Source organism: Oryza brachyantha, chromosome 7 (assembly GCF_000231095.2).
Source record: "Oryza brachyantha chromosome 7, ObraRS2, whole genome shotgun sequence".
NCBI classification, from domain to species: Eukaryota; Viridiplantae; Streptophyta; class Magnoliopsida; order Poales; family Poaceae; genus Oryza; species Oryza brachyantha.
The window spans coordinates 18,949,515-18,974,253 of record NC_023169.2 but is presented as its reverse complement, the minus strand read 5'-3'; the positions used below and the strand labels follow the sequence as shown (position 1 = coordinate 18,974,253).

The window sequence follows — 24,739 nt, the reverse complement described above, 5'->3', positions numbered from 1 at the left end:
ACCTAATCTGCCTCTTAAAAATGAAGTACCTTACAATTTTTTTATGTAAACGTTTGGTTTGTGAGGATTAAAAAAAATGACTAGTGTGACCAGAGATAATTTAATATTCCCATGACATGGTTCACCAATTATCCCTATACTTTTGGTAAATGTTTTTTTGTTTATCGGAAGGACGAAGAACAGTTGGAGGTATATACAGTATCATTCACTAAAGTATACTAATATAGTACTAAGCATGTGTTTTTTGTTGATAAAGCATGATATATTATCTTTTTTATAGCTACTTAATAGAATAAACAATGAAATTAACTATTATAAATTTAAAAAAACTAATTTATAAGATGAAATGATTAACTTCTATATAGAACTTTTTTGGAAAAAATACACAGTTTTACCGTTCGAAAAATGTATATGTAGAAGCCCATAAAAAATTGACAATGTTGTCTTTTTGTAGCATATTTAAAAAGATAATATGTAAATGAAATATTTAAATATGCATTTACTCAAAGTAAGTGACAGGAGCATCATAAGTAAAAAGTAGTCAATTCAAGAAACCAACGAAGAGGGCAGAGAAAATTATCGCTGGGAATTCTTCGGTCGTCTCTCTTGGGCGTCTAGTTCCTAAATAGACACATAAATTAAGCATTAAATATATATGAATATTAAAACTAATTATATAGTTATGGAGGAAATCGCGAGACGAATCTTTTGAGCCTAATTATGACGTGATTAGCCATAAATGCTACATTAACCAACATATGCTAATGATGGATTAATTAGACTTAAAAGATTATCTCACGGTTTCTAGGCGAAATCTGAAATTTGTTTTATAATTAGACTATGTTTAATATTTCAAATATGTATTTAAAAGTTTGATGTGATGTTTTGAAAAAGATTCTGTGAACTAAAAATGTCCTGAATCTGAAGGAGAGAGAAAAAAACCACTGCTTTTTGAAAGACTGAAGAAGCACTAAGCCACTAACTCCCGACCAAAAACCTCGCATCGCATTCCGCAGGAATAAATACGGTGGGACAAGCTGAGGAACGCATGGAAAACTCGTGGCCAAAGCAGCGAAGAAACGAACTTTCCCTCCACCTGCACAAAAAAACACTAGTAATGGCTTCGAGTACGACGCCCCCAGCTGCGCGCCAAGTGGCCAGCCACGAAGAAATTCAGAGGCGAGCTGCCGGCTGAAAGCAAGGGCAGCGGCATGGCCCCCCACGGCGGCCGGCGCCGGTGGTCCTCGCCATTGCAGCTAGCTGCAGCTCGATCGACAGGATCACACGTCGCGTGCCTCCGATTGGCGAGAGCTCGATCTGTGGATTACAGTAGTAGTAGATATATGATCATACTACAGTGGCGCATTTGCAGTGCTGGGCACATCCACATGGATGGATATGAGACAAGTGCTGGGCCCGATATGATCCCTGTACTGCACTGCGTCCATCTCAACACCGGATCGGGTAGTGCAGTGCCATACTGTTGCTACTAGTACTGTACAAGACTCCGAGTGCCAGTGTGCATCTTTTTGTGTGTGTTCTCATTGCTCAACATTCAGGCAGGCAGAGTGCACGTACGTAGTCGTACAGGTGGTTGAACAGTGACTGAACTAAGCTGGTGATCAACAAATTATACGCCTGCAGCTCAGTTTGTAGCAACACCAATGCTGCCTAAAATATCTATCTGCACTACGTAAATGCTGAACTTTCTTTTGTACGAAAGGCAAATTCTGAAACAACATGAAGTCTTTTGAAGTAGTTGTATATATGCTTTGCTTATGTTACGTAACACGTCGTGTCCTTGGAGCTCTCTCTCTTTTAGCAGTGTTCGATGAATGATCAATCTTTCATGTTCTCAGATCTTGTGCAGAATCTAGCTAGGATGACTATACATGCTACAGCAGTACTCGTTTTGTTCTTATCCTTTCTGAATAGTAACGTTGATAGGCTGGAAGAAAACACTTGTCGCCTTGTCGGCCACCTAGCTTTGCCCATCCGAGCAACCTCTCACTCAACCCGACTCATGTTCAGGCCTTTTTAATCATAGGAATAAAAAAATAAAAAAATATGAAAAATATAGAATTCTGATAGAAATATAAGTGTAGAATAGATGATTGTAAAACACAGTAAATACGGAGAAATTATCGTTTAATTGGACCACAGGAAAAACACAAAAATTTAAGGAGAGATAAAGACTCAAAGGATTTTTTCTATGAGGTTCTAGCTCTTGTTAAATTTACTCCAAAACTTGTATGGGAAGAGGCATTCCATAGGAATTTCATAAGATTTCATAGGATTCATTCCTTTGATTCAAATGATTTTGTAGAAAAAATTCCTATAAGAATAAAATCCTATAAATTTCCTATAAATTTCCTTTGAATCAACACGTTGGTTCACATGTCAGTAAAAAATATTAGCATGGTAGATGATCCTAATCTACGTACTTAGCTAATAATTCATACCGTCATATTCATATCCCTATTCAAGCTGCCAACTAGAGAAGTACGAAGTAGCAAGTAACTAAATACATATTGAAGATTCCTTTCTGAAAAGGATCAATCAGATTGTAGTTTTGTAGTGATTGTCGTCATGGTGACCGAATCAAAGTTTTCAAAAAATGAAATTGAGTCTCCTTGTGACAAAGGAGCATATATCATTTCAAACCTAAATACCTAGATTAAGATTCCATGATTTAAAATCAAACTTAGAATTTGAGATTTGGTTGGGGTGTGCCAAGCCTCGACGATAGTGCAACACCAAGGCAACACAAGAGTGTTCTAGCGGCAAGCCACTATGATGACAGTCCTCCCCTAAAAAAATAAATTTAATATCACATGAGGATATACCTCATATATCAGATATTAAACTGATAAGAACAGATACTACACTTGATCTTAGCCAAAAGGCCGAGAAAGGTATGAGTTGCAATGGATTCCAACCCCTCCTCTTAATACCCTGGGCGTTCTCCCTATTCCTCTCTGCTGAGCGATGTGGTACAAAACAAAAAGGGAAAAAAGATTAAATGATTTATCGGACGGCATGGGCCACCAGCTAGGTCTCTAACGGGCCTATCGGCCCAGTATGCTAGATTTCTCGTGGAGTCATGGGCCAGGCCCGTTATGACTCCCTGACATCGAGGGCCTCCTGGCCCCGTATACATTCATTCAGTATCGAAATACATACATACATACAGTAGTATAATACGGAGTACCGGTGTAGTATATTATTATTCATACTACTATTTGGTTACATCTTCTCTTAGATGAAAGCGTAAGATTACTACTACATTGGATTGTGTTTGGGTCCTGGGGAATTCAGCAGTGCATGGCGCCGTTTGCGAGTGCACGGCAAGGAGCGGCGGGTGGGATCTTGAACATGGTGCGTCCGGCAATCCAGGCCTTCCCCTCCGTCACCGGCGCAACTGCACGATCCGATGCAAGCATCGAAGAAGCAGCAGCAGCAGCAGCAAACCGTTCATGGCAGGCAGTGATAATGTGATATACGTAGTACGTAGGAGGATCGCTTCAGATATGTAGCGAGTTGCTCACCAGGCACGATGCTGTAGCCTTCGCGCGCCGCCGGCGCGTGCTCCTGCTCCTGCTCCTGGACACCGGCGGCAGGAAGAGGAAGGAGGGCGTCGCCGGTGACGAGCAGAACGGCGGCGAGCGCCAGAAGCAGCACCCGACCGGCGGTGGCCATATTTTCGTTGATCGATCGGCTTGGTACGTCTGCAGCAAAGTTTGAGCTTTTCCGTTGGTCGATGGATCGATCGTGCTGTATTTGTAGGCTCATGAAAAGCTATTTCATAACAGACAACTCATTCGGCATGGAGCTGGATTAAAGTTATGCAATTGTTCTTGTTATCGTCGATAGGGAAAGGAATCTGTATCTCCCAAGTCCATATGATGATATGAACGTGCGCGCGTGTTTGGCAGGCCAAACTTCATGCCGTTGTTACATCACGCACCCCATCTTTTCTGCTTAACCTAAAGTTTGAATTTTCAACATTACATCTGAACTTGATTTTGAGATTTTTTTTCTAATAAAGTTTATTTTCTAATATTGATTTTTAGATCGGTGAGAATACGTATATAAAATTTTAAGTAAAATATATGTCCGGTCAAGTAACATATGTCATCTAGATCCGTAAACTTAAAAATTAGGCATCTAGTTTTTTAAACTTAGGAGCGAATATCATTTTGGTCTATAAACTTTTAGATTATATGTGTAGGTTCACTATCTTGGTTTAGTAAAATTATAGCCAGTTCAAATCTCATTTGACTGAAGTTTGACTGTTGACATGGCATTCCACATATGTACTACATTTGAAAACAACTCCATGGTCAACTTCAGCCAAATGAGATTTGAACCGGCTATGATTTCACTAAACCAAGACAGTATATCTAGATATACAAATTTCAAGTTTACGGATCTAAATGATATCCACTCTTAAGTTTAAGATCTATCTATGCGATTTAAAAGTTTACGGACATAAATACCATTCGATTTCAAGTTTAAGGACTTAGATATGTAGTTTTTAAGTTCACGGATCTAGATAACATCCGCGCACAAGTTTAAGGATCGACCATGTATTTTAATTAATTTTTTATTTATAAATTATTTATCGTTTGTAGATATTGTCTTTGCCTTTTTCATTAAAGAAATCAAACAATCGCCCCATCGTTTCTCTCAAACTCTGCAGACAATCTGTATACCTAATATACAACCACTATTGACAAAATGGAGTGGATATTATTTGTGAATGGACGCTTAGTCCATTAGTGGTTGCAGTGAAGTAACACACTAAAGTCAAGAGTTCATATATATGCGTATGAGCAAATTTCAGATTATGTTGGTTGCGTGACTAAATTCTCAATTTAAAATTATTGCATATATCCAGTTGGACATAAAAGTAAGGTAAAAAAAAACACTTCTCTAACAAAATAAAAAAAATCATACACCGAGGTTAATCAAATCCGTTAACCTGCACGCTGTGGTGCAGAAGTAAGTTGCTCGTTGGAGTGGGAGGCGGACCAGAAGGCTCTGAGCTCCTGGGCGAACTCCTCCCTGCCGAAAACCACCGTCTTATGGTCGCACCCACCCAAGACACGGAGCTCCGCGCCGGGAAGCCTGGCCTTCAGCTGGCGGCTGCACTCCACCGGCACCACCTGGTCGTCGCCGCCGTGGATCACCCGCACCGGGACGCCCCCCGCCTCGACGGCCTCCAGGTTCCCGTCCTGCAGCCTCGCGCCGCCGCAGATCACGTTGTGCATCGTGTGCCACGCCGAGTGGTGCGTGTGCTTCGTCAGGTCACCCAGTAGGAAGTCCACGTCCCTGCATCATCGAAGCTCTGATTCTTTTCCTTTTTACTGAAATACACCAACCTGAGCTGCAGTTTTTAGCATCACGAATTCGATGCCTGATGAACCATGAACTGGGTTACCTCTTTCCTGTGAGGAGCTTGAAGAGGCGCTCCCAGAGCAGGTGGTTTTTGCAGACCAAGAAGCAGACGGTCCTCCCAATGTGCTCGTACCATGACATCACTGCGGACCCAAACTGCAATGGCGGCCACAGCTTCTTCTCCGCCAGCCTCTTCAGTGCCACTTGGCTCGCCTTCTCTTCGCACGCCGGAAAGTACGGCTACAAAACCAAAGCAACGGATCCAGCGAGCGATCAGATCTGACCAGTTCAGAGCTCTGACGACTGATCGGTTTGGGTATGTGCTTACCGGTGCAATCAGTGTGATTGATCTGACTCGTTCCGGGTGCTTTGCGGCCAATGCAATGGCGATGATGCAGCCCATCGAGTGGCTGACGAGATGGAAGGAGCTCAGGTTCAGTGGATCGATGAGGCTCCGTTCGATCATCTCGACGTGGTCTTTCAGCCTGTACATGCAGTTTGCCGGCTTGGGACTCTTGCCGAAGCCGAGGAGATCAACCGCGAACATTCTGCAGTTGCTGAGGACGGAGGAGGATTCATGGAACACGGTCTCGGACCAGAAGGAAGACGACGACGTGAAGCCGTGGATGAAGATGGCGTCGTCTTGATCACTCCGCGTCGTCGTCGCTGGTCCATCTGCAAAGCTAAGCTTGTGGCCGTTAACAATGTCGCCGAGCCGACACGGCAGTTGGTTTCGTAACTGAAATAACGGAAGGAAGTTGAGACCGTTTGGCGCCGGTCGGTTCACGACGAAGTGCAGCCGGCCGTCGACGTCGTGGTGGCGCTGCCATTCGCGGCACGACTCGCAGCCGCAGTCCGACCACCTCGGGCTCCGCCCCTTGCGCCGCTCCGTCTCCGCCGGCGACCCGCTCCTACCCCTGACAAGTCCCATGAGCGCGTCTCGGAAGGCGCTCCGCCGGAGGTACAATGTGTCGGAAACCTCGTCGTCCTCCATCGCCGCTGTGTGCCTCCCGTGGCAGTAGCAGCTGACGGGGCTGTCCTCGAGGACGCCGTCGAGGAAGCCGTACACGAAGCAGAGGAACACGTCGACGACGTCCAGGAGGGCGAAGACGGCGGCGGTGAGCGCCGAGGAGGCGGCGCCCGCGACGACTCTCGGCCACGCGGAAGGCGAGAGGTTGGCGAGCGCGAGCATGGCCGCCGACCTCCGTAGTTCGTCGGGGTTCGCGAACGCGAGAGGAGGCGCGGCAGAGGGGGGGATGGAATGGAAGGAACACGATGCGAGTCGTGAGGCTGGAAACGCGCGCGCGCGTCGTGTGTATGGCGTTGCTCCACGTCGCTGGTGTGCGCGTTGGAGAAGGAAAAGGCAGCAACGACTTGTCGGTGGTCGGTGCGCGAGTTTTTCCGGCGGTAGCTTCGTGTTCGGTTGCCGCGGTGTCACTGTCGCGACCTCGCCGGAGTCGTCCTCACCTCCGGTAGCTTCACGCGCCTTCTTACCGTGCCCGCGCCAAGACGCGAACGGAAGGCCCAGTAAAAAGAAGCCCAATTAACACAAGCGTTAGGCCCAATAGAAAGCCCAATTGACCCGCGAGGCCATGACAAGAGCCCACTGTATTCAGCGCCACCATTCGCCTCCGGCTCCGGGAAGCGAAGCGTCTGCCCTGCCTCCCCCTCCGCCGCGCCGGCGACGCTGCTCCGCTTCCACTCCCACGCGAAGCCCTCCGCTACTTGCGCTCTAGTTAAGTTCTACTCGCTCCAGGACAACCCCATTTGCTCCCTCGCCGCGCTGTCCCCGCCCCGTTTCCCGCCCAAAACCCTAGGTCCCGGCCATGGCGCCGCCGCATGAGCTGGACCTCTCCGACGAGGTCGAGGGAGAGGAAGAAGGCACCACCGACTTCGTATTCCGCCTCGCCGGTGACCCCATCCCCCTCCTCCCTACCACCTCCTCGCCTCTCCCGCTCTTCGACCTCCAGTCGCCTCCCTCGCGGCCGCTCACCGTCTCCGACCGCCACGGCGCTGTCTTCCTCGCCCACCCTAATGGTAATCCTCAGAGAATCGCCATGTCCAAGGTCCCGATCGGCATGCCCGTCTCCATCTCACCGCCTGAGGTTTTCCCTTCGGTTTCCAGGGTTTATGGCTGCGAGGACCAAGGCGTTGATCGAAGCTAGCAAGGAGGCACGAGAGAAGGGCAAGGGGAGCACCCGCTGCGCGCAGGACTGCTGCGTCGCGGACATTCCTCTTCCCGGGGTCTCCTTCCTCGAGCTCTCCCGTGATGAATCGGTGTTAGCTGCCTGCGCTGGCAATGTGATGCACTTCTTCTCGGCTTCTTCCCTGCTCACCGACAAGGTTATATCATCTCCTTCTCTCTGCCACAACTACATGTGGATGATAAATTTCACCCGCATTCCAGCACAACTCATAGGAAACTGGAGAAATGTTTTTGTCCAAGTGATTTGCATTTTTCACACAAAAAAATCCTGATACACTGTGACCTCTTATAGATTTCATGTATCCTCTCCTCATGCTCTTCATAATTATGCTGCATAGGATGCAGAACCATTGTCAACATGTACCATGGAAGGATCCAACACTATTAAAGATTTTAAGTGGCTAAATCAGGCCTCCAAAGCCTTTATTGTACTCTTGAAAGACGGGTTGCTGTCTCAAGGAAGTTTGGGGGAAGGTCTTAAGGATGCAATTGAAAATGTTGATGCTGGTCTGTGCCTTCTACTATTCCTAATAAACTTGAACCCCTGTCATGCAATGAATAACTGTTAGAAATTCTAGCCAAACATTCTTAAATCAGATGTGAGATATAGCATACACAAATATATTCTGAGTTCATGATGTAAATTTTCTTTGTATTGGTTATTGTACTGTGAATTTCAATACTTAAAACCTTATTTCGTCATTTTACTATTTGGACAGGAGATCATGTTCTAGGATCTGTTTTTGTTGTTTATTTTAGAAGTGCATCTGCACAGTTGTTAAACATGCAGTGCTTTGTAAATGGTATACAATTGTATTATAGATAGTAGGATCTGCTAAGTTATCCATGCTACATTTGTGCGAGTGAAAATAACCAGAACATCGTGCACTTGTGCTTTGACATATATATCTCTTTGGGGACTGCAAGTTCATTCAATAGATCTATTTCTCGGAGTTATTTTCTATACATCCTCAGTCTCTACAAAAGACAAGACAAACTATATTAATCTTGTTTGCGGTTGTATAGTAAAGATGATGTCATACTTAATATTTATCTTTGGAGCGTTCCTGCTTTCACTCCTTGGCCAGTACATCCTCCGTTCCATACTGTAAGGTCTTCTAGTTTTGTCCTAAGTCAAAGTTATTTGACTTTTACCAAGTTTATAGAAAAGTATATTAACATCTGCAATACAAAATAAATACATATCAAGATACATTTCATGGTGGACTTAATGAAACTAATCTGATGTCGTAGATGTTGGTGCATTTTTCTACAAACTTGGTCAAAGTTAAAGAACATTAACTTAGGACAAAACTAAAACACCTTACAATATAGAATGTAGGGAGTATGTGTTAGCAAATTTCCTGATCAATGTTTCATTGTTGTAATTGAGGTTACTCATCACCGTACTAATTTCTAAACTGAAGTTGCCTTGAAATGTATACAGTTGACTGCTGCAAGGAAGGGACTCACATTGTTCTTTCAAAAAAGAATGTTCTTAACATATTGTCGTCAGATCTTAAGGAAATGTGTTGCATGTCCCTCTTGTTCCAGCTATGGTCTGATGATAATGATTCAGAAGATGCTAGCATCAAAGGTAAGCACCCTGCGGTTTCTTATGTATCTCCAATCCTCGGTTACAAAATGAATTATTCGAGTTTTTTTTGTGGGAAAATGAATTATTTGAGTTGCACCAAGTTCTTCGCTATTATTATTAATTGCACATTTTTTCTGTATGGTTTAGAGTGTGACTATTAGAAAAAGTAATCATCATCAGACTTGTTTGGTTGTGTTCTCACTCTGATATGCTACTGTGTTTTAACATGTAAAAATTGATTTTAGTCTGAAGTAAATGAAACAGTAAGCTTGTTACACATCGGGCCCAGATGAGGAGCACACAGGTGATTAATCGTTGCATGCATCACAGATTCACAGAACGCTGACACACTAAACCTACCTGTTTCATATTTTTCAAAAAGTTATGAGCAAAGCACAGTCCTCAAATATGATTGCCACCTGTAGAATAGACTGACTAATGGGTGTTGGGAAAAGTGCTTATGAGGTGCACAAGAAATAGTATTCTTGTTGTAAATTGATGTGAACCAAAAATAACTAATCATTAAGATTAGGAATTTCTTGGAAACTTCAAGATGTTTGAAATGTTGTGGTGAAGTTGGGTTTCGACCTTTGTTCCATGCCCTATGAAGTTTATGCTCTATCCCTTACATTCATCTTTTATTATGTTACTGCTGTCCTTGTAGACATTCACTCATATGCATTGGATTGTGTTAAGTAGGTGATCATTATGGTTTGTTACTAATGTTGTATTTTTTTTATTTTTCATCAGTGGATTCAATTGGATGGGTGCGCGATGACAGTATTGTTGTTGGTTGTGTAAAATTGAATGAAGAAGGCAATGAAGAGGGTTACCTTGTCCAAGTTATAAGAAGCTCTGGAAACACATTTTTTGAGGTTAGTTGATCGTTTAGTTCTGGTCACTTCTGCTATGTAGATTTTTATATCATGATATTTTTTTTGTGAGTGTCTTATCATATGCTTGTATGGAACAAACTACCTCAAACAGTCAACTATTTAGTTTAAAGCATTTTTTCATGTGGCTGTGTGGACAACATTTGTATACTTTTTAAAATGAAAATAATGTCTTCAAAGAAGAGACAGAAGGAACAACCCATCACCATTTTCTGAATGTTGTAGCCTTAATCTCCATCATGTTGTTGTTTCGATATGTTTTTGTCAAAATGTACGTGGATATATGCACGAGTTGTGCTAATATCTTGAAATGCTACAAGTCCATTTTGACATTAATCAAGTGGGTGGTTCCTTAGTTCCATACTATACCACTGGCCAATATTTCTTTGGCTTTTGAGTTGTTATGGATTGGCTATATATTGATAGTTTTATGCTTTGATCTTAGTAGTTCTTATTTATGAGAACTAACCTTCTGAAGGTACAATCAGAAGTTCACAGAACTCCTAAGAATGAAGTCAAATTTTTAACCTGCCCTACATTTCTATGTTTCCCAAACTGCACTACCAGTAAACTAATGCTAGGGCTTGCAGAAAATTTGTTATGATAAGGATGTTAAAAAATGTTGCATGTATGCTAAAGTGTTTGGTTCTGATTATCAATAATAAGAACATGTGCATAAATAATAGCCTTAGTTTGAAAAGTGGAACTTTTACACTCGTCTATGTGATAATTTTTGAATTGCGGATCACAAAATTTCCTAATTCTCATGGCATTAATTGCTGAGGTTGAAAACTATAATAGTTTGAGTTGGCGACCTCTTAACACTCAGCAACCCAACTACCCAGTTCATTAAAGTGCTTTCTCAATGCCCTTATAGAACTCAGACAAGCCAGTTGTTTTCACCTATGTGGATTTTTTCCGAGGAATCATGGATGATGTTTTACCACCTGGAGCTGGACCTAATCTGTTACTGGGCTTTCTGCATCGCTGGTATGCAAACCTGATCTATCTACTGTATTAGATATGGAATATTTTGTGGGCATATATTCTGTCATTCTACAATTGCATGATAAAAGTTTCTGTTACACTTATAAGAATCCAACATAAGTGTTCATGTTGTGAGAGCAAGAAAATACTTGATCAAGGCATTTATTCAGCTAAAATTTTATCTGTTTCTATGCCACCTCACGAGAGTCTAATAGGTGGATTTAATCTTGTGTGATAAAGATTAGTTTGTCAATAGCATGAGGTGAAATAATACTCCCTCTGTCCCCAAAGATAGTGGATTCTACTCCATCCGTTCCAAAATGTAAGCATTTTGGGGATTTGAATCTTGTACCAAAATGTAAGCTATTCTGACACTATTCACAGTATATGTCCCATCAATCATTTCTCATTCATTTTTTTCCATTTTATCTCCACCTACCCTCCCACCTCTATCCATTTGTCATTTATTAAGGGGCACTATAGTCTTTTCTTCCCAATCTTAATCCCTGTTAAATAACATAGAAGCGATTACATTTTGGGATGGACATAGTTGGTTGTTTGGATAAATTAAGGTTGGAGGAAAAAGACTATGATGCCCCTCATTAACGAGGGTATATGAAAATGGGTGGGTGGTTTGAGGGAAAAGTAGTACTCTGAATAGCTTATATTTGAGGACAAACTTTTAGCGCTTGAATTACTTATGTTTGGACGGAGGGAGTATATGTAATGAAATGTTAAACCATATGGGCTAAACTTGCACAATGCACCTTTTCTAATTGGATATGTTACTGCTGACCTTAGATTGGGAGTTTGGGACATTGGCTATCAATATCATAACAAAGTAATCCTGAACAAAAAAAAATAGTTAGTGCATCCCCTGAAAAAAAAAGTTAGTGCAGGATCTGCTTAGTTCTGCCAATTAGCATCTATGTAGTAATATCACATTTCTTCTTACGTTTATGTTCTTCCAACATTTGCATGCTATGATTTTTATTTGACAGGGATCTAATGGTGGCTTCCAATAGAAAGAGCATTGACGAACACATTTCACTCTTGAAATGGTCATCTGCAACTGATGACGAAAAATCCGTAGTATATCTTGAGATGTTGGAGGATAAATATAGTCCTAGGATTGACCTACAAGGTAAGGCATAATTCAGCTACAACTAGAACACACTGTTTCTTTGTGAAAATGAAGTATAAACTCGATCTGTTTACTCTACTCTAATTTACCATTTCAGAGAATGGTGATGACAATGTTACATTGGGGTTTGGTGTCGAGAATGTGTCATTATATCAGAAGATCACTGTAACAGTTGGTCCTGAACAAAAGGAGGTTGCTCCTCAACATGTTCTACTTTATCTGACTGGTGAAGGGAAATTGAATATATATTTTCTTGCCAGGTAGTCACCCTCTATTTGCTAGTGCAAAATCACAAGCAAAAACATGTTCTCTTTATCACTGATTGTAATTTCTATGCACTAACATTTGTTTGGGAAAGAAATTCTGATGTACTGCCACCGATCTCTTCTCTAGAATTTCTGATCCTTCTGAATTGACTCAAATGAAGCTATCTGCGGCTATTGAAGATAGCAATGTGAAGAAACTAATTTCACCTGCAACTGTTTCTGGAAAAGAGTTTACTCCAAGTGTTACCAGTTCATTGGGCAGGAGTATTCTCACAGAAAGTGGGGCTGAGCTTTCTAGTGCACAACCAGGTGAAGGACTGTTATGCAGCGCTCACATAGTTATAACTTTTAGGGGCTGTTTGTTATATTGCCAAGTGCTTTTGAAACTTAATAATTATTCCTTTCATATCTTGCAGATAGAGACCAGCATGGATCAACAGATGTGAAAAACATTTCTCCAGTTTCAAAAACCAAGGAAATAGTGGCTTCCCCACTTGCACCTGCCTCCTTAGCACCAGCAAGCAACATGAAGCCTGGAATATCTTTCAGCTTTCCTACTGTTAATACCGTAGGTATGAATACAGCAGGAAGCAACACATCTAGTGAATTTGTTTCTTCTTGTCAACAAAGCAGCAGTAGCACTTTCATAAATAACCAACTTGGTAAAGGAAACGTCGGTTCCACCCAACCGGTGGGAGCACTCGGGGGATCTCAGAACTCAAAGAAAGATGGTGGCCTTAATTTTAAATCATTGAAGTTCAGTTCTGATGGATCCACCCTGGTTAAGTCTGGAGAAAGGAGTGAAAGTGGTTTTGGAAGTCACCCACTGCAAAGCAGCTATACTACTGATAAGAAAATTCCTAGTTCAGTTGGCTTAAGTTCTGAACCATTGCCATCAATTTCTCCAATAAAACCTTCCTCAGCTGGACCTTCATCCACTGGCTTTCGTACAGGAAATATTGAAGCATTTCCTACCTCACGTGGATCACCTCTACCACAGGAAAGCATTGACAAATCACATAACAGAACACATGCAGCAGTGGACTATTCTAAAAATTTCAAGTCAGGCACAATGCTCGATACTGAACAAGATTTGTCTAAAAAATTTTACAGTGTAAGATCAGCAAACCATTTAATTACAGTGTTTTTTTTACTGTCATGCCTCATTAAGGCCTGTTTATTATATCTTTCTTTCCTTTTTTCTGATTCGTCATGCAACTGAATTTCCTGAATATTGTCTTTGAAAATAATGTTGTAAACCCTTTCATTTCGATTTGATATATTAAATCTCCTTAGGATATAAATATAGATAATTCTATGTTTGCCCTCATTGTTTTAAGATAATTCTCCTTAGGGAAAAAAAGCTAAACGAATATTTGCAAACGAAAAATAATTGTGAATAAAAATTATATATACATGTTCTTAACGATCTAAAAGCAAAGACTGAAAAATAAATTAAGATAAAAATTCCCTAAATCAACCCCAAATTTAAGATTGAAAATTCAAGTTTTGCTTATAAGCATAAGCGAAATGATGAGGGTGTTCTTTTGTGCCCATGCTGGACTCCTGTTTTATTTCAAATCTCTACTCGTTTGATTGTTCCATGTTAATACCTTACTTACCTCAACTGCTGTGCGGTACTGTATGAAACATGTTCTTCAACACTGAATATTTTAAATATAGAAATTTGGGTCTACCTTTTGGTATCTATATTGTAACTAGTGAAGTTCTTGTTCTTGTTGAACAGATTAATGATATGGCCAAGGAGCTAGATACACTCCTAGCATACATAGAGAAGGATGGTGGTTTCAGAGATGCCTGCATAACCTTCCAGGAACGCCCTCTTTCTATGTTTGAGGGTGATTTGCAAAATTTTCTGGAACTGTTGCAGATCTTTAAGGTATTATATTAAAATTTACATGTACATTCTTTTTCTTTGTCTTTATCTTTCTCATCTTGCAAGTCTACCTTTAACCTGCTAAAAAATTCCTGCTTATTTTGATCTCCAGAACAAGATAGTAGAACAGTGTTCAAGAGCTGAAAACCTGCGGAATAAGATGTTTCAAGGCATGTCTGCTACTCACGGTTATTATTATTATTTTTTTGCCAGTAGACACAGTACATATAGTACTTTAATATATACCTGAAAGAAATATAGATTGCATGGATCACCATAGTGCCTGTTTTTATGATAATTAGCTAAATATTGTCCACACCTGCTTTGGTGCCATTGTTTGGTAGTTAATATTGTTAATTAACCAAGACCAACATTCTTTCTTTGCATTTGGGATTTTTTAGATACTGATTATCTCTGAATAATTCCATCAATTGATGTCTGTCATTACTTTGGTTGCCTCGCAGTTCATAATGCATGCCTACCGCACATTTATTGATATTCTATATTTTTGGATTAATAAAAACTATTCGAGCCAGAGGTAGGTTTAGAAGACTGGTTTGCTGTGCTGGTATTTTAACACTTTGTCAACATTGCAATCATGGAGAGTGGGGATGACATTTATGGCTGTATTCATTTCAAAATTGTTGTTCCGGCAACGTTTTTGTGCATTCCGTATGTAAAGATTGAGGAAACCCTTGACAGCAGAAAGACTGAGTGCTTGCCCTTGACTTATGTTGCGAGTCCAAAACAAGTGAATGATTTTGTTGTGGGCTTGTGGCCTGACAAAAATGTTCTCGTCAGGCTTGGATTTTGTCAGTTTCTTTTTCTACTGATGTTATGCTCTATATCTCTGCTGGAAACCAAGGGTTTAAAATGAACCTTGAAAGGTTCCGGCCCTCTAGGCAAGACGTGGTGACTTCACAGTTAGCCCACAGCCGTTCTCAAACAAAAATTTGGCTAGCACATTAACTAAGAATCTTCTTTCTGTTTCTCTACAGTCTCTGCTAGGCAAGCTTACATGAAAGGAATTGTGGATCAATCTTCAGATACCCAGTACTGGGACATATGGAACCGTCAGAAATTGAGTCCAGAATTTGAAGTGAAGAGGCAGAATATTCTCAAAGCTAACCAGGTACTGATATCTGACTCTTTCTGTCCTTTGTTTAGAAAAAGAATATCAACAAACTAATACGAGGTTCCTTTGTCATCTAGAATTTGACAAACCAGCTGGTAGAGCTGGAGAGGCATTTCAATAATCTGGAGATGAACAAATTCGGAGAAACAGGAAGAATTGCTTCTAGTCGCAGAGCTATTTATTCTAATAAGTCACGGTCTAGGTATTCAATACTAGACCACCTCACTAGCAATTCCTGTGTGTTTGGCATGTTATAGTGATAAATTTATATTCAATATACTTATTGGATATAGAATATTAGAGATATTTATTCTTATCGGATTTTTCTCTTATTATGCAGTCAGATGCAACTATCTAGTGTGTACAATGCGCTGAATTCACAATTAGCAGCAGCTGAACAACTGTCAGATTGTCTCACAAAACAAATATCTGCACTAAATATAAGCTCTCCTTCTACAAAACGAGGGGCAGTGGCCAAAGAGTTGTTTGAATCAATTGGTCTAGATCACAAGATGGATGCATCCAAATTTTCAGGTGGTACTCCTTCCAATTCAGTGAAGAGATATCCATCAACAAGAGAACACATAACTAGCATATTAGGGCCTTCCAAGAGTGCTGAGCCTGAGACTGCAAGGAGGAGGAGAGAGTCGCTGGATAGGGTAAGTGTTTAACCCAGCCCAAACTTTGCATGTATACGCATTATGCATATGATCAAGGGATGAAATTGAGGATCTTTCTTCTCCATTTGATCCCCTTCTTCCTGCACTTCTTTTCTTTTGGCATATGCTTACCATATTTTCTTGTTGATCTATGTATGGTAGATTGGCAGCAAATCTAACTGCAAAATACTTATCAATTTTTTAGAGCCTGGCTAGTTTGGAGCCTCAGAAAACTACTGTTAAAAGAATAGCGCAACAACAGCGCCTCAAGATCAGCAGTGACCTGCCATTCAGGTCAAATAAGAAAATATTTGATTCCCAGATGGCGGCTATCTCCCAGGAGAAATCTAGTGGTAGCCCCACTTCTTCCATAGTAGAATCATATGCAAACAAGCTGCATTATCCAAGTGAAGGTACACTATTTATTTATTTATTCTTCAATTTTTTTCTTCAATAGAAATTTCGTTATTTAAGAAATTTTGAGTATAGACTAGAGTAGACTTCCTTATTGAAACAATCTTTACAGTGCTGCATGAGAAAACAAAACCGTCAAGTGCCCAGCACAACACATTGTTCAAATGGGTAAAAGAGTCAGCTGGACCATCTCAAGGCCCTCAGCATAAGTATCCTGACTTAACAGGGCAGCTGAAAAGCTCTGACCAGCCACCAAAGTTAGCGCCATCTTCACCATTGTCATTCAGTTATTCACATAAGGATGTCCGGGAGAATATCAGCTCATCCAATGTTTCATCCTCTGGAACAACTCACACTGTACCAAAGCCAAGTACTTTGACCTTTAAAACCACTATCATTCCTAAAACTAATTCCAGTACACTCCCAGATATGTCACCTTCGATGATGGGCTCAAAATTCTCTCAGTCTCCGCTTTCTGTTAAAACTTTATCTGGGGATTCTGGAGGCGTATCTTCCATGATTACAAAGAACAGACAGGGTGGACAGGCAGTGCCATCTGCGGGAAGCACAAAAGGATTGGATGTTTCTCCACAGAGTGTGGGTGGTGCATTTAGAGATCTTAACAAACCATTGTCTCCTGAACCTTCCAAGTCTGCTCTGTTACAAGGGAAGACTGTGCAACTTAGTAAGATTACTGATACAGTGCAGATCCCAGCGAAAGGTAAACCTGAGGTGGCATTTCAACCTCCTGCATTTTCTCCAACACCTGTTGCACAATCCTCTCCATATTCTATTAAGACAGCTGCCCCCTCTTCAGCTACATCATCCTCATCAACTATGAAAGAAGCAGCTACAAAAATTTCAGATGCTTTGTCTCCAACAGTTCCTTCCGTTTTTCCACCAAAGGAATCAATGCCAGAACCTTCATCACCATTACCTGATAGTCCTATATCTAGCTCCCTACCATCTATTCCAACCCCTGTTAAGGAGTCATCAACTGGCTTGAATAAAATTGTATCTATGCCTGAAGTGGGTACATCAGAGGTAACTGGAACAACAGTTTCTGCAAGTACTAGTTCGAGCATACCAATCACTGAAGGCAAGCCTCCATCGATTCCAGAAACTAATGGAAGCTTACCTTCAGTACCTATCTCTGCGCCTGAAGTGGCACCAGCGGCCACAGAATCTATTGTTGTCACTTCCACCGGAAAAGATGTAGGACCAAACAATCTCTCATCAGATGAAGATGATATGGAAGAGGAGGTTCCTTCTGCAAGTTCGGATCTCAACTTGGCTGCCCTTGGTGGTTTTGGTCTTGGGTCTGTGCCTTCTTCAAGTCCTCAAAAGTCCAATCCATTTGGGAACTCATTTACTACCTCTGACAATAAAAGTTCAGGTTCGTCATTTACTCTGACAACTAGTCCAGGACAGCTTTTCCGTCCGGCATCACTGAGTATTCCTTCATCTCAGCAAGCCCAGTCATCCCAATCAGCTAGCTCCACTACATTTTCTAGTGCATTCTCAAGTGGGCTTAGTGGATTCGGGCAGCCTGTACAGATTGGATCAGGGCAGCAGTCTGGGTTTGGGCAGCCTGCACAAATCGGAGCTGGGCAGCAGTCAGGATTTGGTCAGCCAGCACAAAGTCAGTCAGGATTTGGTCAACCAGCACAAGTTGGAGTTGCGCAACAGTCAGGATTTGGGCAGCCTGCGCAAATTGGGGCAGCACAGCAGTCAGGATTTGGGCAGCACGCACAGTTTGGTGCTCAGCAAGCTCTTGGATCTGTCCTAGGTTCTTTTGGACAATCACGCCAATTGGGAAGTTTTGGCGCTGGAGGATTTGGTGGGTTTGCTAGTGCTTCCACTTCTGGGGGCTTTGCTTCTTTATCTTCCAGCAGTTCTGGATTTGCTGGTGGTGCAACAGGTGGTAGCTTTTCTGCAGCTGCTGCTCCTGCTGGTGGAGGGTTTGCTGCTGCTGCTGGTCCTGCTGGTGGAGGGTTTGCTGCTCTTGCCTCCAAAGGTGGAGGTTTTGCGTCTGCAGCTTCATCTGGTGGCGGTTTTGGAGGTGCAACCCAGGGAAGTGCCTTCAGCAGTGGTTAGCTCTCTGAATTTTTGCTCTGTTTTCGTCTTTTAGATAATGATGACGTGCTATAGCCTACATTAATAACATGTTCATGGTTAGATGTGTCCACATTTTTCTGTTTGAGACATGCCAGTAGATTACTAGCTAATTACAGTTATCCAACTGGTGATGATCAACTTGAGCTTGTTGATTGATATATATTGACGATGTTGTGAAATTTCGATAAACTGGTACGTCCCCACTATTCTTTGAACTTGAACTGCTAGCATACAACCAAATGTGGAACTGACCTTCCATATTAGGAAAGTTCATTTTTGACTTTTGTGGTAAGGCTTCTCTATTAGGCATTACTTTTTTTTCCCTTGTGAAAAAGAATGTTAGGTCTTTGCTCTAGTAAATGTCATGCTAAATTAAGTTCATTCGTTCTGCATGCCCTTGATTACCCAGCTCGATAGCGTATAGTGGATATGTCCATTGTTGATCGAGCAATCACAGATCATTCTGCCTAACCATGTTTTCTGATCTATTTTATAACTTAAACAGTGTGTTGTCATTTATAACTTCTAAGTTCTCGTTGTTTTTGCAAGTGATATATGCCTAGCCATTCTTTACTGGCAAAAAAATGATTAAAATCAAGGTATTCCTTTTAATTGAAGATAAATAGTCGATTACTAGTTAAAAGCAGTTTGACCGTCTGGATAAATGTGACTTAAATAGTAAATTTTATGCCAATTCGCCCCACAGCTACTGAAGCTTTAAGGTTCTTTTTTTTTTCTTATAGTTTGTTAATCTCATCTTCATGTTTCTGACAATTAACTATATTTGGTTGAATTGAAAGGTGGATTTGGAGCTTTTGGTGGTAATCAAGGGTCTGGCTTCTCGGCATTTGCGGGGAGTGGCTCTGCTGGATCTGGAGGACCCCCAGCTAATCTTTTGACACAGATGAGAAAATAGTAGAGTTGTAATTCCAGGTATCCTAGTTCTTCATGCCTTTCTGCTGCAGTGGCCCATTTGCATGCACCAAAATTTGTTGTTCGTGCTTCATCTGGTTCAAATTCAACTTCAACATTTGTATATCGAACGCAGTAGCTAATACGAAAGAGCGTTTATGAACCACTTTCTCCTTCCAGCAAGAGAAGATGGGTAGTCTGCATCCATAATCAAAATTCTAAGTTAGCAAATGTTTTATATCGTGGTAACGGTATGCTAAGTTGGTTATTGGCTAACCCCTAGTTAATTCATGTTATTGATGTTTGGTTTATTATGCTTTGATTTCAACAGTTAAATGGACATGTGAGCATCAAGAGTTTTTCGTTCTGTCACCCCTTTTGCTTTGCCTTGCCTTCCTGCCTCTGCCTAGCATTCAATAATATGCATGAAACTGTCAACAGAGGGTACGGCCGGACAGATGGGCAAAGAGAGAACAAAAGCATATGATACCAAACATTTAACAAGTAACAACCGAATGTATTCATGTAATCTTTTCCCAAATATATATATAACAGCATAAAAACGGACTTAGAAAAAGCTAAGGGCACAAGGACTGAAGGAGTTTGTTCCATATTCTAAGGTACCGTGTTATACTTCTTTTTTTTTTTCTTCCACGAACCGATGCTGTTGGAACATAAACATGGTTTTAGTTTCTCCCGTATGATCATTGATCGGTTCTCTTTGTTGACAACTCACGATCAACCAAAGCTGGAGAATCAGGCAGCTATCAGCAGGAACAGAACATATTCAACTTCAATATATAGCTGAGGAAATACAGGTATATATACCATATCACAAGAGCACTTTGCTTATCTTACTATATAAGTGATTTCATTCCGTACCTGGTTACTCACCATGATTCCCTTACAAACTTAGATGAAATTTTATCGGCACACGTAACAGCAACAGGCACAATCCCAAGAAAAAGTGCAAATGCAAGAGAACTTTGAAAGAACAGCGAAGAATACTGATGTGCTCTCTTCCTTTGTATGCCCATACTCTTGTCAATCCTTTTTCAACAAGCCCCTGCAGCATCTGAATATTTTGATGTGTGGTTTCATCACTCTCCTGGCACATGTTACGTTATTAACTTTGTAACTACCTATCTTGGTACCTGAATAAACATTAACATAAGTCTGGATAAACTGTTCCTACTTAGTAAATGGTCTGCCGTACTAGTATGACTGTCTTCTTTTTAATGATATTAGAGTAGGATAAAAACTACTACCTGCATTTTTTGTGATGAATATTTACAGACCTTGCAATTAGTAGCAAATTCTCTTCTAGAGTAGTAACACCAACTTGACAAAAAGTGAGTTGGTGTGTCAGAAAGCTGGTCATGAGGATCGAACTCTAATCCACTGCACCACTAGTTTATCGGCTTAGATTCCCCTCGTTTTCACATGGCAGGGGTCTATGAACTTCGGAAGGATTACAGATGCTGATGCAATCATGAAACGCACATGACGTAGCACTGTTGGGAGCATGCATGGCAGTTGCCCGTATGATCATCTATCTCCCTTTTAGATCTGACAAGAAGCTCCAGCGTTCATTAAAATTTATAGGGTTTCTAACGCACGTATCATGTTCCTCTAACCCTGAGTCATGGTGACTTTATCCTTGTTCAGATTTTGTCCGGCAGGCCCACTATGTCAGTGATAAAAATCATGTGACTTGGATTGCATAGGAAGAAGTAGGACCTTATTTTGGATTTAAACCGGGATGGGCGAGGGTGGGAGTACTACCATAGTGTGTACTGGAAGTTCTTTTAAGTGCAGGAATAAAGGGAAAGCAGCAAAAGAGTGCTTAAAACCTTGGAACTAAACCTTCATTTTAAGCCCACTTTTGGATGCCATATGAAGAACAGCAGCGAAGTTACGGCAATGGTTTAAAAGTCACACAGACACAGCCCTATTAGATTGCCTTAACCCTACCAGGCCAGCAGGATGCTTTGGCCTGCAGGTAGCTGAACAGGTGCCAAACTTACCAAAGAGGACAAAAGGGAATTCTATGCTTATTCCAATATTCCATTCCATACCTTTGTACAGCCCCAAGAAGGCATCAGAGGGGTTGGCTTATAGAATGGGCACCTTCACTTTCACTCTATGCTGAACTTTGCACAATTCTTCTTCTGGATGCCTGAAGCTGCAGTCAAAAGAGCTTTGCCCTCCCTCTTACCCACTCTATTCCTTAACCAAGTGTGTCTGCCTGAATTCTGATGGAGAAACAAGTTGGACATACACATATACACCGCATCCGGGCAATGCGAAACTAGTCATGTGACAATACAGCAGATCATATGGAATCCTAACCAATGCTGATTGACCACAGATGTTGCCCTTTCATTTCAGCACATATAGGCCTCCAGAAATGCAGTGGAGACCAGAATTAGTTCTCAAGTATGGTATGGATATCATTCAGGAATCCAAGCCGGAGAGGCCGGCAAGTTCTAACACCATAGGTTTGCAGACCACAGCCCCAAAGTTGCCATGAGAATAAGGTGCTCCCTCCCTCCCCTAGTTTCTCAAAAGAAAAGAAAAGAAAAGGAAAAAAAGAAGTGAGCCAAAAAAAAAAAGTAAAGGATTGTTCTTCGCCTTTCGCCCTTCTCATGTGCCATGTAATTTCAACCAAAGTTGGTACAAGTGTATAATCGGAATGGGAGAGCGTTTTTGGAATTTACAATGGAAAAGATCGGCGAGGTTAGGGTCCACGGGTACCCAGAGAGAATAAGGATAATATCTCTTTTCAGTTGCTGCAAAGATTGGGTCAGGCAGGCAGAGGCTTGAGTGAGTGTGTTGTCCCAGTGATTCCACATTCTCTTCCCTTCCCTTATAAAGACTCAAGAGACTCTGCTTGAGACCTTGACATACATGAGCAGAGGCAACTAGTCATTGGAGGAGAGTTAGTTAGTCTGAAGAAGCCAAGGTTGTCTCACTCTCACAAGACCATACATAATCCAATCAAAGTCTTTGGTTACTACAAATAGAGGCACTGATAAAGCTGCAGAGGATCTTGTCAGTACTGATAAATGTGCAGCCTATTACAAGCAGACATTTCAGTGCATGACTGGAACTGAACAGGTCAGAGATCTGCATGTACTACTACTGTTTAGTTTCTTTGAACCATGCAAAAAAAGAAGAGAAGCCCTCCCATCATATGCATGATCACCCAGGATGATATATTCAAATTAACATGACATCTTTGATGGCAGATGTATCATCAGCAACAAATTCAGAGTGAAAACCAGCACCTGTCTTCACGGCCAGTTTTACCTCCGGAGAAGCAATTTCTCCTGCAAGGAGGAACGGATTCATCATCAGGGCTTGTCCTCTCAACCGACGCTAAACCTCGGCTCAAATGGACGTCAGAGCTGCATGAGCGTTTTGTCGATGCAGTAACTCAGCTAGGAGGGCCGGACAGTGAGTATACACAAAACTCATTCACCTGAAACCATTCGTGTTCAGAAGCATCAGGAGAATGGTAAAATTGCATATCTTACAATGGCTAACTTGTGCAGAGGCTACGCCGAAAACAATCATGAGGCTCATGGGAATTCCTGGATTAACCCTTTACCATCTCAAGAGTCATCTTCAGGTACATTTTTAGACGTGTTTAAACTGTAGGTGTCTACTCTAGCATTATTCATGACCTGAAGACAAAAACTTAGTTGATTGCTTCTATCGTAGAAATACCGACTTAGCAAGAATCTTCAATCTCAAGCCAATGCTTCCCGTGCACAAGGTGGTAAGCACATGATTCTGAACTCTAAAGTAACTTGATTACAGTGGTAATAAGTGAGGTAGTAAACTTGCTTTTACACTTCAGTGTTAGGATGTAGTGCGATGGAGACAGATAAACCATGTGAAGGAAATGGATCACCAGCTAGTCACTTGGACCTAGAGATGCAGACAAGCAGGTGATTAATAAGCAAACAAAGTTGTTTTTTTAAAAAATTCTAATGAACAGCAACACCAGAATGAAACTTCTATCTCGCATTTTGTAGCAGTTCTGTGCACATAAGCGAAGCCCTCCAGATGCAAATTGAGGTGCAGAGACGACTGCATGAGCAACTAGAGGTATTTTTCTTTTATAAAAAAAATACTTTCAGTGCATGAACTGGATGATATATTTTCCCCGAATAAATTCTTTATATGGATCATGGAAAAAAATAAAGGTACAAAGACACCTGCAGCTTCGGATTGAAGCACAAGGCAAGTACCTGCAGTCAGTGCTGGAGAAGGCTCAGGAGGCACTCGGCACCATCGGCGTAGCAGAAGCTGCTGCGAATACCTCACCATCAAAACGCCTCCAGAACGAGCACAGCCATCGCCATCAGCAACAGCAGCAGCAGCAGGTCGGCGATGGATCGGTGGACAGCTGCCTGACGGCCTGCGACTGCGATGGCTCGCATCACAGAGGAGGAGGAGGAAGAGGCGGCGATCAGGACGTGCTGTCCATTGGCCTGCCGCCGTTTGAGCCGGCAAGATCAGGCAGGGACACGGAGCACTACCTGCTGTTTCCCGACGAGCCGAGCACACGACGACCATGTTCAGAGGAACGGCGGCGAGAGATCAGGAGAGACGGGTTCAACAGCGGCAGCATCACGCTGCAGGCGTCGGAGCTGGACCTCAACATCAACGACGGAAGCAGCAGCGGCAGGTATCACTCTCACAGGCGCGAGAGGATTGACTTGAACGGATCAGGCTGGAACTGATCGATCGAGAAGAAGAAGAAGCAAGCAAGCATGCAGTAGCAGCAATATAATTGGGCACGTGATATGATTCTTGCCTTGCTACGAGCACGATGAGATTAAGCCAAAGGTGGTGGTGCATGCATGCATTGCCATCATGCTGTATCCACTGTATGATCAATAACGAATGTGTCCTCTCTGAATATATGTAATCTAGTAGCAAATGTAGAGATTGATCATCAGGCAGTTTTTTAACGTATGATTTTGCCGTAACCTTGTATTATATAGATGATGATGTTTCTGTCATATACGTATTACTAAATTACTCAGTTTTTCAGTGCATTTGCTTAGCTTTTCCAATCTACTCACTTCTTCAGAGTT

General features: G+C 41.8%; 3 protein-coding genes and 1 non-coding gene across 9 annotated transcripts; 2 read left to right on the top strand and 2 right to left on the bottom strand.

Annotated features, from left to right (window-relative positions):
* Window positions 1–2,722: 2,722 nt before the first annotated feature.
* LOC121055078 lies at window positions 2,723–2,919 on the bottom strand. The gene has a single exon (XR_005812296.1). It is a non-coding gene; the product is annotated as a U2 spliceosomal RNA (small nuclear RNA).
* A 1,809-nt stretch (window positions 2,920–4,728) lies between these two features.
* LOC102719131 (probable lysophospholipase BODYGUARD 4) lies at window positions 4,729–6,657 on the bottom strand. Its single transcript, XM_006658087.3, has 4 exons — window positions 6,166–6,657; window positions 5,729–6,075; window positions 5,444–5,640; window positions 4,729–5,334 (listed from the first exon to the last, which is right to left on the bottom strand). Exons 1-4 carry the CDS (start codon window positions 6,590–6,592, stop codon window positions 4,980–4,982), a joined length of 1,326 nt encoding a protein of 441 aa, XP_006658150.2. The 5' UTR covers window positions 6,593–6,657; the 3' UTR covers window positions 4,729–4,979.
* Window positions 6,658–7,051: 394 nt separating this feature from the next.
* Window positions 7,052–20,916, top strand: LOC102712099 (nuclear pore complex protein NUP214). Of its 4 annotated transcripts, XR_005812273.1 has the most exons (21): window positions 7,052–7,437; window positions 7,526–7,743; window positions 7,945–8,113; window positions 9,054–9,203; window positions 9,954–10,078; window positions 10,974–11,086; window positions 12,085–12,227; window positions 12,325–12,487; window positions 12,621–12,802; window positions 12,910–13,607; window positions 14,241–14,393; window positions 14,503–14,560; window positions 15,389–15,522; window positions 15,603–15,727; window positions 15,866–16,184; window positions 16,390–16,597; window positions 16,711–18,690; window positions 19,517–19,649; window positions 20,070–20,248; window positions 20,377–20,446; window positions 20,545–20,916. XR_005812273.1 is itself a non-coding variant. In XM_040526507.1 (19 exons), the coding sequence occupies exons 1-18, from the start codon at window positions 7,227–7,229 to the stop codon at window positions 19,630–19,632; spliced, it is 5,265 nt and encodes a 1,754-aa protein (XP_040382441.1). In that variant the 5' UTR covers window positions 7,052–7,226; the 3' UTR covers window positions 19,633–19,649; window positions 19,960–20,059. The 4 variants fall into 4 exon arrangements, 2 of the variants coding, with proteins under 2 accessions (XP_040382441.1, XP_040382440.1); XR_005812274.1 differs by lacking the exon at window positions 20,070–20,248; XM_040526507.1 differs by lacking the exons at window positions 20,070–20,248; window positions 20,377–20,446; window positions 20,545–20,916 and adding an exon at window positions 19,960–20,059.
* Window positions 20,917–22,547: 1,631 nt separating this feature from the next.
* LOC102718472 (myb-related protein 1-like) lies at window positions 22,548–24,680 on the top strand. Of its 3 annotated transcripts, none has more exons than XM_015839694.1 (7): window positions 22,548–22,748; window positions 22,880–23,087; window positions 23,186–23,262; window positions 23,355–23,409; window positions 23,494–23,584; window positions 23,672–23,744; window positions 23,843–24,680. In XM_015839694.1, exons 1-7 carry the CDS (start codon window positions 22,731–22,733, stop codon window positions 24,380–24,382), a joined length of 1,062 nt encoding a protein of 353 aa, XP_015695180.1. In that variant the 5' UTR covers window positions 22,548–22,730; the 3' UTR covers window positions 24,383–24,680. The 3 variants fall into 3 exon arrangements, with proteins under 3 accessions (XP_015695180.1, XP_006658148.1, XP_015695179.1); XM_006658085.2 differs by having other exon boundaries at window positions 23,355–23,412; window positions 23,675–23,744; XM_015839693.1 differs by having other exon boundaries at window positions 23,355–23,412.
* Window positions 24,681–24,739: the final 59 nt, after the last annotated feature.

Excerpts from the sequence above, each read along its gene's own strand:
- LOC102712099 (XM_040526507.1), top strand. The coding sequence starts at position 7,227 with ATGGCGCCGCCGCATGAGCTGGACCTCTCCGACGAGGTCGAGGGAGAG. Across the intron at positions 13,608-14,240 it reads TGTCTAAAAAATTTTACAGT|ATTAATGATATGGCCAAGGA; the intron begins GTAAGATCAGCA and ends CTTGTTGAACAG. Across the intron at positions 15,728-15,865 it reads TCTAATAAGTCACGGTCTAG|TCAGATGCAACTATCTAGTG; the intron begins GTATTCAATACT and ends CTTATTATGCAG.
- LOC102719131 (XM_006658087.3), bottom strand. The coding sequence starts at position 6,592 with ATGCTCGCGCTCGCCAACCTCTCGCCTTCCGCGTGGCCGAGAGTCGTC. Across the intron at positions 6,076-6,165 it reads GAACCGACCGGCGCCAAACG|ATGGACCAGCGACGACGACG; the intron begins GTCTCAACTTCC and ends TTAGCTTTGCAG. Across the intron at positions 5,641-5,728 it reads CAATCACACTGATTGCACCG|CCGTACTTTCCGGCGTGCGA; the intron begins GTAAGCACATAC and ends TTGGTTTTGTAG.
- LOC102718472 (XM_015839693.1), top strand. Across the intron at positions 23,263-23,354 it reads ATCTCAAGAGTCATCTTCAG|AAATACCGACTTAGCAAGAA; the intron begins GTACATTTTTAG and ends CTTCTATCGTAG. Across the intron at positions 23,585-23,671 it reads CTAGAGATGCAGACAAGCAG|CAGTTCTGTGCACATAAGCG; the intron begins GTGATTAATAAG and ends CGCATTTTGTAG.